The 16,389-nt window shown below is 30.8% G+C and overlaps 1 protein-coding gene across 1 annotated transcript in view; it reads left to right on the top strand.

The window, feature by feature from the left end:
• CSN6 (COP9 signalosome subunit 6) overlaps window positions 1-16,389 on the top strand; it is a 67,640-nt gene that overhangs the window by 31,247 nt on the left and 20,004 nt on the right. The window contains exons 3-7 of the mRNA XM_085826821.1: window positions 2,433-2,564; window positions 9,623-9,711; window positions 9,829-9,891; window positions 12,723-12,770; window positions 15,172-15,286. Of these exons, the coding sequence (XP_085682947.1) occupies window positions 2,433-2,564; window positions 9,623-9,711; window positions 9,829-9,891; window positions 12,723-12,770; window positions 15,172-15,286 (447 nt within the window). The remainder of the gene's footprint in view (window positions 1-2,432; window positions 2,565-9,622; window positions 9,712-9,828; window positions 9,892-12,722; window positions 12,771-15,171; window positions 15,287-16,389) is intronic.

The raw sequence follows: 16,389 nt of genomic DNA, 5'->3' as shown, positions 1-16,389 counted from the left end.
AAAGATCAAACATCTTACATCTCTTCACCGACCATTCGTCCTGAATCTGTGTAAAGCGTACCGCACTACGGCCACCAGCTCAACGACAGTCCTTTCAGGGCTCATTCCACTCCACATACGGGCAGAACAAGAGGCAGTCTACACCACCCTCATATACCTCCGCAAAGATGCAACATTTGGCAACATAACATACAGCCCTCTGCAATTTCAAAGCCCAGGTAACACTTTTCACACTCATCCCACACGTAAAGGCACAGGAATAAGCATTTACATCTCATGGATACAGCCACTGTCAATGACGCGAGTTTCAAGGGATACGCAAATATACACCAACGGCTCTAAGCAGGAAGACGGAGTAGGCAGCGCCTTTGCACACTATGACAAAGGGAGAATCATCCATGTATGGAAAGGACACCTTGACTTAAACAACAGTGTGTTTCAGGCGGAGGTTCAGGCAATTATAACGGCAGTAGATTACATTTTCAATAATAATATAGAACGGGCGAAAATTTTCACAGACAGTATGTCAACACTTCTAGCACTAGATAATCACAACCACACCTTGCCCTCGATCATCAAATTATAACAACTTTTACAGCGCAACCCGCAGAAACATCGCTCCTTAACATGGATCAAGGCACATGCAGAAAATGAGGGGAATGAAGCAGCTGATAGCCTGATCAGCCACTGATCCACTGATTCAGAAGCTGAAAAAATCACAATCCCAGCCCCTCCTTCCTACCTCAAAGGGCTATTATGGGGTCAAGGCCTAAATCTTTGGCAGGAAGACTGGACATACTGCACAACTGGAAGACGTACATACAGCTACCTCCCGAAAGTCGGCACTGAATGCAACATTGCAATAGCTCCTCTTACGGCTTATATTATGGGACATGGCCCATTCCCGACCTAATTCAATAGACATGGCATAACAACTACAGACATATGCACCTGCGGAGGGAAAGGCGTCCCAGACCACTGTGTTTTTGAATGCCATCTGACAGCAGGAAATCACCTCCCACTTCCCATCAACAATAGAGAAGCTTATCACCGCTTCCTTATAAAGCACAAACCGGCAGTAAATACAATCTGCAAAGTTGTTAACAAGCTCAAGAGAATGGGCCAAGATTTGTGCTCTCCTCATTAACCAAAACTCTCAAGGCATGATACACTAACTAAGTCAGCATGCAGTTCCACATTCTCAGACACATAAATCTACCCCTAAAACTTACATTAGTCCCTATTACAGACACTTATCAAATAACTAACAGTCAAATGTATTTAACATTTCCTCTTCTGTATATGCATAATACTTATTTTTTTTTAACCTGTAAGCTTGTATTTTAATCCTATTATTTTGTAACTGTATTTTTGTATCTGTATATTTAATTTGTATTTTTATTTGAATTTTATTATGAATATGCAAAATTACCATAGCAAATTGACATAACAAATGTCAAAACGGAAAAACGAATGCAATCTGCCCTTGTATGGCCATGTAAATGCTCTTGTTAACATCCTAAAAGCTCTTAAGGCGGCCTCTTGAGGCTTCAGGGAGTTGTTCCTGGTTAGTGGAGGGCGCGGGACACATGCCTGTTTACCTCTGTTAGACATCAGGCATCCCTGTCCTCCATTACCAACCAACCTGACCATCACCTGTCCATTAATACACACATTTTTAATGGTAGGATCCCATAACTTTGAAAATAATTCAGTGCTTGCTGTCTTGTAGGAAGCAAGCCCCAAATTGTAATTTTTTTTTTTTTTTTTTTTTTTCTGAAAGGGAAGGGAAAAATACAATAATAAAACACTTAATTTAAATCCTGATTCATAAAAACAAAAGTTGATTTATTGAGAATCAATTGAATTACATCAGTTGAACATGCAAATATTGTGAGAGTACTGTTACACCATACTTATCCATAATTGGTGCTAAATCACACTGCTTGTTGAAAGTTTTATGGTTGAGAGAGCATTACATAAGTACCATTATATGTTTCTGTTAGTAGCCACTTTTTGTTTTGTTAAAATCTTTTTCATTCAAATACCAAAAAATTTATAAATGTTGTATATTGGGACATTAAAAATAGGTGAAGAGAAAAATATAACTGATCTCTATAAAATAAAAGATAAAAAAAAATATCTTCAATAACCTAGATAAAAATTCCTATTACTTTCTTTTTAAATCTTTTTGATTCCCAAATTTGCATATATATTCTTCTAATTATAAAGGATGCAAAAAAGCATATCTGATACATACTAAATATCTAGATTTTTGTTGCATTTAAAAAAAAATAAAGAAGAAATGTATTAATTTATTTTGTTTTCTGTACATTTTGTGTAACATTGAAATGCGTAAATGCATATAAATACATAATTTTCATATAATGGTGAGTTGATTTCAATTATATTATTTCCCCCCCCCCTTATAGTGGTTGGAGCTTTAATTGGAAAACAGAAAGGACGGAATATAGAAATTATGAACTCTTTTGAATTGATGTTTGATAGAATTGAAGGACACATTGTAATTGACAAAGATTATTATACTTCCAAGGAACAGCAATGTAATAACTTTCTCTATTTCTTATTATTTGATTTTAAAATGTTTTCTGTATGATAAATTAATTCATATGTTGTTTTTACCTAGTTCCTTTATTTATTTAATTGTAATTTTTGCCTGTTTCTGAAATGAAACTCATGATATTAAAGATTATTTCTTTTATTTCCACTGTTTTCTTTAATCATTTGCCAGAAAACCTCTCTCATCTATAATACTGAGTGCATGTATCCATGTAATGAAACCTCATACTATTTTTATGATTATTTGTTGAGCCGTATGTTGAAGTATTCTATTGTGTTTGCATTTCATAATTACACATATTTCAGTGATTTCTAAATTGTGCACCATGGCACCCCCAGCATGGGACTTAATTGGGCACCATAGCATCCAGAGGCACCATTATTAAATTATTGCAGGATATTGATTTTACTGAAATGAACTTTTAGCCTTTATGTTTTTTTCAATTAATCTGTCAATCTGTTAATGGGCTGATAGGAATGCAGCTTATTTACACTGTAAAAAGGCCCTAATTGTTTTGCTCTTTTAGAGGAGAGAGAAGGCTGTTTCACAGCCTTGATGTTGAACTCGAGTATTAGTATTATAAAATGAATTCTGGAAAGATATACAGTCAAAAGTCTTTAATCCGAACTTGGCGGGACTTCGCGATTCCGGATTATAGATCATCAATTTAAATCTGATAAGATGGCATGCAGAAATTATAAAATTAAAAATATGAAACCATAATTTATGAAATAAAGAGCAATTATGATCTAAAGGGTATCAAAATTAACAAAAAAAAAAAGCTTAATGTTTATTTGTTTACTTTATTAAACATTTCTTTCAACGCGCGCATGTGTAAAGCATACATTACGCATAGTCCAAATGAGAAAATTGCAACCAAAAAACTATTTGATGTGTATTTGTGATATTTATAATGATGAGGAAATTGATTTAACTTATATCGGAGTAAATCGATATGAAACACTACATTTAGTGAGGAATTATAAGCCGAATAAAATAAAAACATCTGCCCTGAAGATGAGGATAGTGCTGACAGATCAACTTCCAGTTCATTGCGCTTCGCGATATCCCCCCCCCTTCTGCAGAGCAGCGTGAAATTGATAAACAGATTTCATAATGGTTAGAGAAACAAATCATCTCTCTGTCACTTTCTTCATGTCTTTATCCATTTTTTGTTTAATGGACATCAAAACATGCTTCCGCTTTGCAGATCCTTTGGTAGCTCCAGCATCAGAAATTCTATTTGACATAATCGAAAGTTCAAGCTTACTTTTATAAAATTGCTCTTACAGTCTGCAAAAAATAATAAGCCGGATCCAATTCGAAGATTAAGGAACAACGCAATCTGCAACATTAACTGAAATATATATTTTAGCTTAGCTTATACCAGCCGTTATACATTAAACGCGCATGTGTAAACGTATTTTGCGCATGCGTAAATGCCTATGTGCAGAAAGTTTGTAGCTTTGAGGTCCGGATTATAGATCATTCCAGATTATGGGTGTCTGGATTAACAACTTTTGACTGTATTTGCTTTCCTAAAGATCGGGCAAAGTCTTTGTTGAAAGACGTTGTAGGTGTGAAAGTAAAAATGATACACTACAAAGTTGATGTGGAATAATAAAACAGGCTTACATCTAACTAACTGCTGTCAGTTTATTTAGTCATATGGTTATCACAATTGTACTCATTTAATTCTTTTTACACTCCCAGTTTTGTTTTTAAGCTAACCTATATAATTGTACCATCTGTAAATCTAATGTTCTAAATTTAGACATCACGTAAAAACCACACTATCCTGAGTTTTTCATGGAAAAATTTCTACACCTAGGGCATTTGTGGAGAAATTGGTGTATGCCTAGGTGCCATAAATAAAAGTTTTGAAAATGTTATTTTGACCTTTTATCTATGATAGTATTAATTTATAAGTCATTTTTTTATGTTTCTAAGTAAGTTTGAAATTTCAGTACAATTAACATAATTTGTTCATAAAAAAGTCATTTTTAGTTTAGCAGAGATTTTGAATAAAACTGTGAATTTCAAAAATTTCCCAAAATATTGTTGCCAATTTTTTTTATTTTTTTTTCCCCTGAAGTAGAACCTGTGTTGACCACTATCAAAACAATAGAATTTTATTGAAAATCTCCTACAAAGTTGCTATTTTGCCTGATTTTGCAGTTATGTGTTCAGTCAGCTGGTGTTCAACTTGTATGTTGCACTTATGTGTAATTTTGCATCTCTTTCAATTTGTCTAATGATTATATGAATTAAATAAGAAATACCAATGCTGGTGAATATTTGCAGTTAAGGAGAGAAAGAAAAGAAATATATATAGAGAGGGAATGTTTACACATTTTTGTAACAATCTTGATTTTCTCCATTAATTTAAATATTAATTCTAAAATACAAATGTGACTGGCATCAAGTTGGAATAAGGTTTAATTATCATCTGCAGCATTAAAAATATTCTTTTCTTTAAAATGTCGCTGAAAAAGAAACAATGGATCTAAGGCTATATTTTTGTGCTGTCCGAAGAAAAATACTCTTATTCAATTATTAAAAAAAAGTTGTGAAAAGCATGGTTTTCAAAACGTAAAATAAGTGACCTACTCAATATGAAAGGAAAGAAACATCAACGTTAACATCTGGCTGGAAAAAGTGCAAAAAATGCATACCCAACAAAGGTATGTACATTTGTTATTAAATCTAAAGCCGCATTTCACGTTTTAAAGGAAAATCCAGCCTCCCAAAGAGTTATTACAAAATCTTTAAATATCTCTGTAGGAACTGTGAACAAAATTATGAAATCTGATTTAAAGCTAATAAAAACAAAACAAAAAATTTTTTTCATCTCCAAACACTGAAACATGTTTCTCAGCATAAGACTATGTGCAGATTGCTGTATGAAAATTATTTGGCTGGTGAAAAATGGAAATGTATAGTTACAGTTGATGAGGCTTGGATATATTTACCTGATTTCAATAGAAAAAGTTTGATTTACCACCAAAAAAGAGGAGAAAATTACTTAATATGTTCGTTCGGAGAAAACGAGGGAAGTTTTTCTAAAGGTTTTATGATTATTACTGGATTCTCTCATAATGGAAAACTTAACCCTTTGAGGGGCACATTGAAAGTCTTCCAGCTTTTAATGAAATTAATTGATAACTACTACCTTTGAGCTTCGTAAATGTGAAATGTATCAATAAAAAAATTGTTGCACACCTTGGAAAGGTAGGTGGTGTTGGTTTAGGAGTGAAACCACTGCCCATGTAGAGCATGAAATCTGCAAACTTTTTAGCATTGATTTTTACAGCAAAATAATACATATAAGTATAATTAGTTATAGTTCTTTTGTTAAATATTAATAAAAATATAATTTCTGAAAATTAACTCAATAATTTAAAAATATAGTACATATAATATATTTATTCTGATCTTATTTCAGGTGGAAATTTCATATGATGTTATTCTAAATGTATAAATATACTAAGTAAAGGTTAAAAATGTCAAATTATTAATGTTCTATCTTTGTATTTTCAACAAAACTAATATATAGAAGTTATCTATATATGTTACTACTCACATATTCACACAGCTTTACAAATTATGAAACTTATGAAAGCATGTGATGCTTTTCTGATAATTACATAATGGTAAGACACACCTATCGACAGAAATAAAAAGACACACCTATCGACAGAAAAAATAGGCTAAAAGAATGAAAAGTCCCTGCTCAATCTTTTACTTATTTTTCTATTCTGATAGAAAAGCGCAATACCTTCTCACCAAGCTTATAGCACACTCTCCGCTGATGCCTAACAGACAGATTACATTACACCCTAGAAATCAAAAAATAGACAGGAAAGTTTTAGGTCTAAGATCATATTACACATCACATTACACCCTAGCAATCAAGAAATCCACAGGAATGTTTTAGCCCTAATATCACATTACACTTTAGCAAACAGAAAATACATAGGATGTTTTAGCTCTAAGAGAGCGATAGTTTCATTTTACCTCTCAGAGGGCAGTGGTTTTGATAGAAAACCACATGCTGAACTGAAAATGCAAAATTTATTGCTGTTTTCTCTCAAGATTAGTGTTTTTACAAATAAAATAGTATGTAATTAAAAAATAAATAAGTTAGGCAACTAGATGCATTTTTTATGACGTTAGCAAGAAAAATTGAAATTTTTTATCTTCTTCAACATAATCAAGACAGAAAAAAGGCTCTGTTTTGTTCTGCCATGTGTTGGTTCTTTTGAGTGTTAAAAGCATATTAATACAGTAAAATCACTGCACAACTGAGAAAAACATTTCTTAACAGGTGGTTTCAAGCATTGACGCTGCACCGCAAATGGTTAAAATAAGGAAAGTAGGAAAAAAAAAAAAATTGTCAAAATTAATACAGATTACTATCAGAAATATATTTTAATATCTATTTCTAAAAACGAAATTCCATGTCTTTGTCCAAACAATCTTCGTTATGTTAAGTTCCAGGATAAGGCTCCAAGCCATAACTCTAAATCTACTGTTCTATTTTTTTTTAAAAAAATGAGAAATGAAACTGGAATTGAAGCTATTTCGTTTAAATGCTTCCCACCTGAAGTCCTCTGATTTGTCTCGTAGGGATTACTGTGCATTTGGACTTTTAAAACTAGCTCTTTATAAGCAGCATCCCAAAACATTGGATGAACTCTGGAAAACTGTGAATAAGGAGTGGAATAAAATCAACCTTGATGTTTTAAGAAAAGGCCTTTTATCTTGGAAATCAGGATGTAATATACTTCAACAAAAGGGCTATCAGACTGAACATATGAGAAAATAAAGTTCTAAGGTTTGTTTATATATAAATTTTTGCAAAATTGATACAAAAGTGTGTGAACACCCTCTGTATATCATCATACTTTAAGTGCTAATATATTTTGCAAATACTTGATCAATAAGAACTTGAAGCTTGTTGAATTTGTTACTTTCCATAGCAGCTAACAATTGTAAGCAGGTCTCAACTAATAGCTTTGTCCAATATTGTAATCAAAGCCTGATAATTTCATTTTATTATTTATTTTTTCCTGTCTCCCTTTATCAGTTGGAGCAGAATGTGTTATGCGCTACTGTTATTCCAGCAATAGTAAATATCGTATCTATCAGAAAACATTAGTTTAGCATCTGCTTTAAGAATTTTTTTTTCCAGCTGAAAATAAAGATGCAAGCGGTTGTATGTTATACCAAGCTAATCATAAATATTTCTAGTTATTACTGTAAACTGCTAGGTTCACTGCCTAGCAAATAATTGTGTAAATTTCTTTATAATCTGGTGAGTAGAAATTCAATCTTTATGTTAAGTGCAATTACAGTGTACATGAATAATTATGTTTCTTGTTTACTTTTTGTAATGCAAATGAGATTTATTTTTAATTTATCCCTCTAAGTGGCATATGATTTGATCTCAAAACTCCAAAATTAATTAAAAAGCCACGAAAAAGAGTTTTTTTTGGTGGAGTAGCATGATTCTGCAAAATACATTGATTTCATCAAAACTGACAAATGTTTTGAAATTGTCTGAGCAGTTGATATTCAGTAACAGATAATTATTTCTTTATTCTAAAATGTCTACAGAAATTTATTCATTTTTTAATTTTGCAAAGAAGGGTATTCGTGTAGTCAACTTTTCTTTTACTTTCTGTAATGTCTCAAAATATTATGTTTTCATATTAATATTATGTTGCCTCAAAATAAGTCAGTTATAAATATAAATCCGAAACAAAAGAGCATGCTGTTGCCAATTGATGATTCATAGCCATTTTATATACATTCTGTGTTTTAAAAGTGTGTTGCCCATCATCAAAAAAGTTATTTGGTCTTTATTTACTACCATACTGCAGAAAATATTATAACTTAAATATGATAAATGAAGCAAATGTGTGTATAATATCCTGTAATATCAACTACAAAATTTCTAACTGCAACATTGTTTTTGTATTAGAAACTGTATTATTCCGGATTTCCCCCTCCCCCCCAAAAAAAAATCAAATGATATTGTAGTAACATATAGATTGCAATAATCTCTGTATAAATTTCCTTTTTTATTTTGTTTGAATAGTAACATGTATTTGTTATGTTTTAATATTTTTATATTGTACCATTTTATGTTTAAGGAGGAAAAAAGTGTAGAAACAAATATTTAACTTTCGGAATGTTTTTTTTTTTTTTTTTTTTTTTTTTTTAAGTATTAATGTTAGTAGTAAAAATTTATTTTTATGAGCTGGGAACAGTAAGTATTTTGATTTAAAAAAAGGAGTAAAATATTTGAATGATTTTCATTATATTTCTTAATTTTTTAAAAATGGTTAATAGTAAATCTTCCTTGAAACCTTAAATTGTAATCTGTTCAATACATAAAGTTTTTAAAATTTTTATTACTAATTAATAAATTAATTTTTTCTATAACATCATGTAAGAACTATCTATTACTTGCATCATAAAATCCAAAATAAATCTTCAGACTCTACTATGTTACTGCACTGAAATTTATCATCATTTTCAATTTTAATATTGTTCTCTTTATCCACATGTTTAAAAAAAAACTAATTTTACAATAATTTCATCAAAAATATTATTCATATTATTTTATACACCTAGGTAACTGAGCAAAAGTTAAAAATATAAAGTTTTTTGTCTCGTACAAAAGAAATGTCACATAGGGGATAGTGTCCACAAAGGATGCATTAAGCTGCACTTTAGAGGGAATATGCATTGCTTTATATTGTATTTGAAGCATATTAGCTATATGACTAGTAAATTGGCTGTATTTTTGTATTTTTCCTCTCCTTATTTGCTAACTTGAGTTGATTGTATTTTTCCTTTCCTAATTTGCTAACTTGAATTGAAGATAAGTTTTTGTGTTGTTAAAGTTAGTAAAATCTGTTATTTGGAATTATACACAATTTGAACCTTTAAATGAATATTAAATTAATAGCATGTTACCTTGCTTTTGTTTATTTAATCGTTTGTATATTTATTTTTCTTTTCTCCCTTCAGTCAAGCAAGTTTTTAGTGAATTGGACTTCCTTGGTTGGTATACTACTGGTGATAATGTAAATGAATCTGATATCAAAATTCACAAACAGGTTAGATTGACTACTTGTTTTTTATTTAATTATATTATTGGATTATCTTTATACATATGTATTTTTTTTAATTATATGTCTTTTTTTTTTTTTTTTTTTTTTGTTGTTGTTGTATAGATTTGTGAAATAAATGAAAGCCCATTATTCTTAAAACTTAATCCAGTTGGAAGGCATACGGAAGTATGTTATTTTGAATTTTTTTAAATAAATTTAGGTCATTGTTACATGTACTTTATTTGATCTTTTTGGCAGTTTTAAATGTGGGGAAAGAAGGATGCTTTTCTGTTATTGGCACAGATTCAGAAATGTAGGTGTTGTGTGTATATATACACACATAGATATATATGTGCATTTCCTGAATCTGGTCCTGATAACAGTACCAAAAAATGTTCAGAAGCTTGTAGTACAACTTGCCAAATACCCAGATACATTGTATTGTGACTGCCAAATATGTTATATTTTTATTACCATATAATTAATTGGATGTGTATAAATTTTTGTATATGATGTTCTTTCTGTGCAAACTTAAAAATTCAATTTTCCATTTTTATTTCTCATTCAGCATCATCTCTAAAATCTTAATTATAGCTCATAGTTATCTAATTATTTGTGATATTTTCTGAAAGCTTTGTTTGTTGATAATTTTTATAAAACATTATCTTTATGACTAAGTATAGTTAGTGCAATCATCTTAGAAAAAAAAAATATTATAAACATCTATTTGCCATTGGATAGAAAATCTTTAGCTAGTTTGTTAGCTATAATTGAACTGAAAATAATATAATAGTTTAATATAATCTCAAAAAATGTCTTAAGTCTTACATTTGTTGATAATTTCTATGAAAATTTATGTTTGTTACCAAGCAAAGTTAGCATTTTATCTTAGCCATATTAAAGAAAAACAAACAAATAGCCACTCAATCAGCCATAATCAGCAAATCAGTGATTCGCCATCTAATCCATCTTAAAAAGGGAAAAAAATATTTATTATAAGCATGTGCTTCCCTACTAAATTGAAAATATTTAGGGATTTGCTAGACATCATAAAAAATTTGTGTTCATACTTAACTCTTAGAATGTGTTTAGATATCACAGCATAGTCATGATTTATGGCTATGTTTTTGGATATTTTCTGTAATACTGTAGAAATGCTTTATGAGAAAGAGAGAAAAATTAATATTCATAGTGAAATCCTTGTATTAGATTCAGTTCTGAAATGGTTCCACATATAAATTTCATTTTAATTAGAATGTTATTTATTATTGTATTGAATATTTTCTGCACTTCTACTATTTTGTCTTATTTTATCAGAAAATGCAAATTACGTAAGTTTAAATAATTATAATATAGAGAGGAAAGAGAGCTTTAGCAGCATGGCTATTCTGATCATACTGCCAGAGTGCTATGCTGATTGTTAGTGAGTTCTTTGCAGTTGTGAGAATATTTGTTGGCAATAGAAAACACGTTCTTAATTTTTAATTTCTGATTTGTAAATATATGAACTACGATTATATTTGCAGGTTGCAAGGAGTAGATCATATATTGTTATTGTTACTTTATATAATTATTGTTACTTCATTTTGTAACTTCAACCCAAAATATCTATAATTATTTTAGTTGCTTTTATACATTTCTTATCAGTTTTTGTTATAGGGTTCTAAGTTAAGACTAGACAAAAGTTCATTTGTCAATCTAGTAAGGTCTCTGTTTAAGCATAATTAGAGTCTAAAATGTTTCCTTGAATGTTGTATTAGATGTATCAGGTAAATATGAAAAAAAAAAAAAAAAAAAAAAAAAAAGTAATTTCACTGGTAATTTCTAATCAGTGAGAAATTAATAAAATAGACCTTCAAAAATAAAAATTGCTGTGTGGTTTTTGGTGCTGTCAAGAGTAATACATAGTAGAAAATGTAAATGCCAAAGCGCATACTTGATGTTAGTGAAACATAAGTTTTAATTGTATTTTCCTTTAGCTTACCAGAATTAATGAACAGGATGGTCAGCCCATGACATCAGAAAACACATAAGATAGATAACAAGTGATTAACTTGATTGGTACTGCATTTTGGCAGATCCTTGTCTGCAGTTCCAAGCGATACTTCATACCAATGAGGTTTGTGACACTCTGCTAGATTCCTATTCCTAATCTAGTTTTTGACAGCTATATTTCATGCATCAGATCCCACACTGTGCTGGAGAGAATGATGGCTACTACCCACATCAGTAACCAGGATGGCACACATACCAGAGAAGCACATCATAACGATACAGTCTTCACACATTTCTTGGCTTCTACCCTAAGATTATATACTTTATCCTTTTCAGCACAGCTCGGATGCTAGGGGGGTGCAAATTTTCCTTGAAAATATTACATTCATGTAGCTAATTGCAACATCTACTTTATAGCAACATGAGATACAATTAAAGTCTGGTAGAATGTCTTTTGTTGCTAATGTCATGTCCGAGCTATAGACAGCTTATTTATTGATCAGAGTTGTGCCTGTCGTTGGTCATTTCCATACCATTGATAATACTGATCTTGTTCATATAAACAGGAAATAAATTTTGTTCAGCCAGTTTTGATTGAGAAGAGAGAGCAATATAATCTGAGGGTTTCATATATTTCTTCTCCTACCTAAGCCTGTTGGAAAGACTCTCTAATCAGCAAATTCAGCAATCTCTAATCAACAAGTCCTGTTCAATGCACTAGTGGCCAACTTTTCTTACCTACTACCTAGAGCCATCAAATTTTGAATAATGTAATACTCCTGTGAATATGGCAAGATTGCCATGCTACCTGGAAAACCGGAAAAAGTCAGAGAATTCAAAAATTGACCAGAAAAGTCAGGGAATTTTATGAGCATGTTATTGTTTTTAACATAGAAATTAAAAATAAGATTTAAAGTTTTTATTAAATTAAAGTTGAAAATTTATGTTGTGTATATGCACATATGTATGTTAATTATATGTGCAAGGTATTTTTCATCTAATTTTCTGTTTTGCCATTTCAGCTTCCAGTCTTGATGTATGAATCTGTAATTGATTTAGTTAGTGGCGAGGTAAGTTTTGCTTAATAAGAATTTTTAGTTTTATGGAGTATAGAGTTTCTAGTTTTATGTTTTTCTAGTTGTTTTCAAATTGACCGCTAAAATATAATTATCTCTCTAGTTGTAAATAAAAGCTAGAAATAACTGTTGTGTATTATATTCAATAAATGCCTCAGCATAAATTTCTTTAATTTTGGACTTGACCAATTCATTAATTAAATACGCTATCCAGTTTTATTATTCTTGTTAGGCAAACATTGATTAAATAACATAATTGCAGTTGTTAAAAGGTTGTATCACCCAGATGCTTTTATATATAGTTTATATGCTTTAACCTTTTTGTTCTCACTATATCATGTAATAATCATCAGTTTCACTTCAGACATCTGCTATATCAAATGTTATATGAGACTGAACTGTCAATGACAGACTGCTATATTATATTCGGTTTCCCAAAATGAATATTTTGCATGAAGTTTTAAACGCTGAGAAGCGGCATTAGAATGCTATGAAGGTTAATTAAATGGAATATATTTAATATTAACCCTGATGTTATGAATATTATATATTGTTTTATTCCAGAAATGTAAAATATGCGAAGTCTGTCTGTGTCTGGAGCAATGTTTAGAAATCGACTACACAGAAAAAATGCTTTCATTTTTATGCATAAATGTTCTTCTAGTGCATGATACATATCAAGTTTTGAACATTTAAATTTTCTGCTCTGTTAATGTACAGAAATAATTTTAATATATTTATATACCAGTGGCCTAATAGTCAAAAGCACTGAATACTGATAGCTAAGTCTGGATTAGAAAAATAGGAATGTCTAATAGCAGCAATGTCTAATATTAATAGACGCCAATTTCCCTTTGAAGTCCTTCCCAGAAATTATGCTTCCCTTAAGCAGTTAACTCTTGCATTTTTCACCATATTTAACCCCTTAAGGACCAGCATTGGGAGAACAAAGCGCAGTCATGGGACCGGACCCGCTGAAATGGATTGTCGCCACCGGCCTGTCCATTTTCAGCAGTTAAGCCTAATTTTACAAAAAAAAAAAAAAAAAAAAAAAAAATCGTATAAAACATTCATTTTGATGTTATGACTTCAATTTTTTAAGTTGCGTATTTAATGTACTTGTTTTTAATGTGTATTAATATAAAGAATGTCACATTAATAGAAATAAATTAAACAGGAGAAATTTAAAAAAAAAACTAAACTAAACAAGAATTACCTGTAGATAATTAAATTCCAATTTAAAAATTCTGCTGTGTGTGAAATAATTCAAAACAGGATCGACACGCAGTCCTACATTGCATATTTTGCACTCAAAATACGTTGTTTGCTTTCGCTTTTCCTTGATTTTAGCGCACACAACGCATCTTCTCCTACTCTTACTACTTTTTTTGGAAACTGTCTTCCAATTAGACAGGAAGGTGGAGTATCCGGTGATTTTGGACAAATTTTTAAGTTTTTAAGTATGAAACTGAATATAACGGAATATGAACAGAATGAAACTGAATATAACCCCCAACACATGTCCCAAAACTTCTTCAAAAGGCACTCAGAAATATTTCATCCTCAAACCCTGTGTGATATCAGGTTTATATAACAAAACTTCCTGTTTTTCAAAATTGAAAACAGAGTCCACAATGACCAGAAAGTGATCAAGGAAAGACCCCCACTGGTAGGATATTCATTACTGATCGCGTCAATCTATACATTATATGTACAGGGCATTATATATAATGACCTATTAAATCGAGTAAGGAAAACAAAAATGCTGGCTCTTTCCTGAGAAATGTGAGCAAGACGCATTACGCGTCAAGAAAGCTAATAGTCTCTCCCCGTCTGTAACAATGTTGTAATGTTAGTTTTTACTTAACCAAGGAAGCTTATGTTGAGTTTCAAAATAAATAGGAAAAAAAAAAAAAAAGTCCTAACGAAATAAACAGAAACGCCTGTGCCCCTTTAATTCACAGGTGCACTTATATAGAGCCGTGATTTGTAGTTTGTTTATTTCAATAAATCTCTCAAAACCGGAAGCACAAAACAGAAACTAATGCCAATACATGGTGAAACTTCCTTTTTCTCATAACAAGAGTTAAAAGCTGAAAAGAAGAATTTTATGTAGTCTTAATATAAAAATCATTATTTGGGTAAGTGCTTTTATAGAGGAGGGAAATAGCAGTAACTGGAAAAATGAAATAAAATTTTGTTGAAAAATATATATTAAAAACTTCTGTGAATTATTTTGGAATATATTTTTATGTAGCTTCTTGTGCTTTCTAAAGAATTAAAAAATTTTCTTGTGTATGCATTTAGAGTTTACTTTATTCCATTTTTATTGTAAAGATTTTAAATTTGTGTTAAAGTATGTCATGTAATTTTTTTTTTTTCATCTTTTTTTAAGGCCACAATGTTGTTTGTTGAATTGTCATATACACTTGCTACTGAAGAAGCTGAAAGAATTGGGTTAGATCATATGGCAAGAATGTCAGCAAATGAAGCTGGGGAAAGTTCTTTAGGTAAAACAATAATTGCTTGCTTGGAAGGATGTCTGTTTTTTATAAGATTTAACTGGGCATTAACTTGCACTGACTCAGATGAAAGGAGTGCTTGAATGGTTTGAAAGGGAAAGTATTGTGAAGTGTCGTTAGTGAAATGTAAAATGAGAGGTGTATAGGTAAGGCAGTTTTAATTTCATAACTTTATCAAGTCTTTGATGAATCAAATACATAGGTCCTAAAAATCAAAGCTTAAAATGCTGGATACTAATAAATGATGATCAGCATATTAAGAAGTTGCTTTTGACAGAACCATTTGCGTCTGAGTAGGAGTCAGACCCAAACTTATATGAATAGGCATGCTAAAAAAGAAAAGAAAAAAAACTTATATTCGTACAATCATAAGCTGGAAAATAGTCACTTGAAATAGGCTTGTACAGGTTTCTTGTGGAACTGTCATATCACTAAAAAAAGGGGGAGGATAGTGATAACACAGGATAAAAATTTTATTAAAGGAATTTATTGATTAAAATTCATTCAAGGAAATTAAATTCCATAAGCATAATTGCTAGGAATATGTCTAAAATTGGAAAATTTATTTGGCAAATCTACATTATAAAAGCTAATACAGTACAAAGTCTGTAATCCGGATGTACATTATCCGGAATGATTTATAATGTGGACCTCAAAGCCACAAACCTTTTTTTTTTTTTTTTTTTTTTTGGTATGCTTTATGCATGCATGTTTAATGTATAACGGACGGTATAAGCTAGGTTAAAATTATCTTTACTGATTCTAAGGTCTTTCAGTTAATGTTGCAGATTGTGCTGTTCCTTAATCTTCTAATTGGATCCGGCTTATTATTTTTTGCAGACTGTTAGAACAATTTTATAAAAATTAAGCTTGAACTTTCGATTGTGTCAAAAAGAGTTTCCAATTCTGGAGCTTCCAAAGGATCTACAAAGCAAAAGCATATTTCGATGTCCATCAGACAAAAAGTGGAATTGCTGCAAAAAAAGGATAAAGGCATATCCGTCTCAAAATTATGGGAGGAGTATGACATTGGAAAGTCAACTGTATAATGACATTAGCAAAAAGAAAAAGGAACTCTTTGAATTTTTTGT

Source organism: Stegodyphus dumicola, chromosome 1 (assembly GCF_044657685.1).
Source record: "Stegodyphus dumicola isolate Sdum_Otavi_A_Nest chromosome 1, ASM4465768v1".
In the NCBI taxonomy this organism is placed as follows: Eukaryota; Metazoa; Arthropoda; class Arachnida; order Araneae; family Eresidae; genus Stegodyphus; species Stegodyphus dumicola.
Note: the sequence above shows the minus strand (reverse complement) of the source record. Positions and strands in the feature narration are given on the sequence as shown.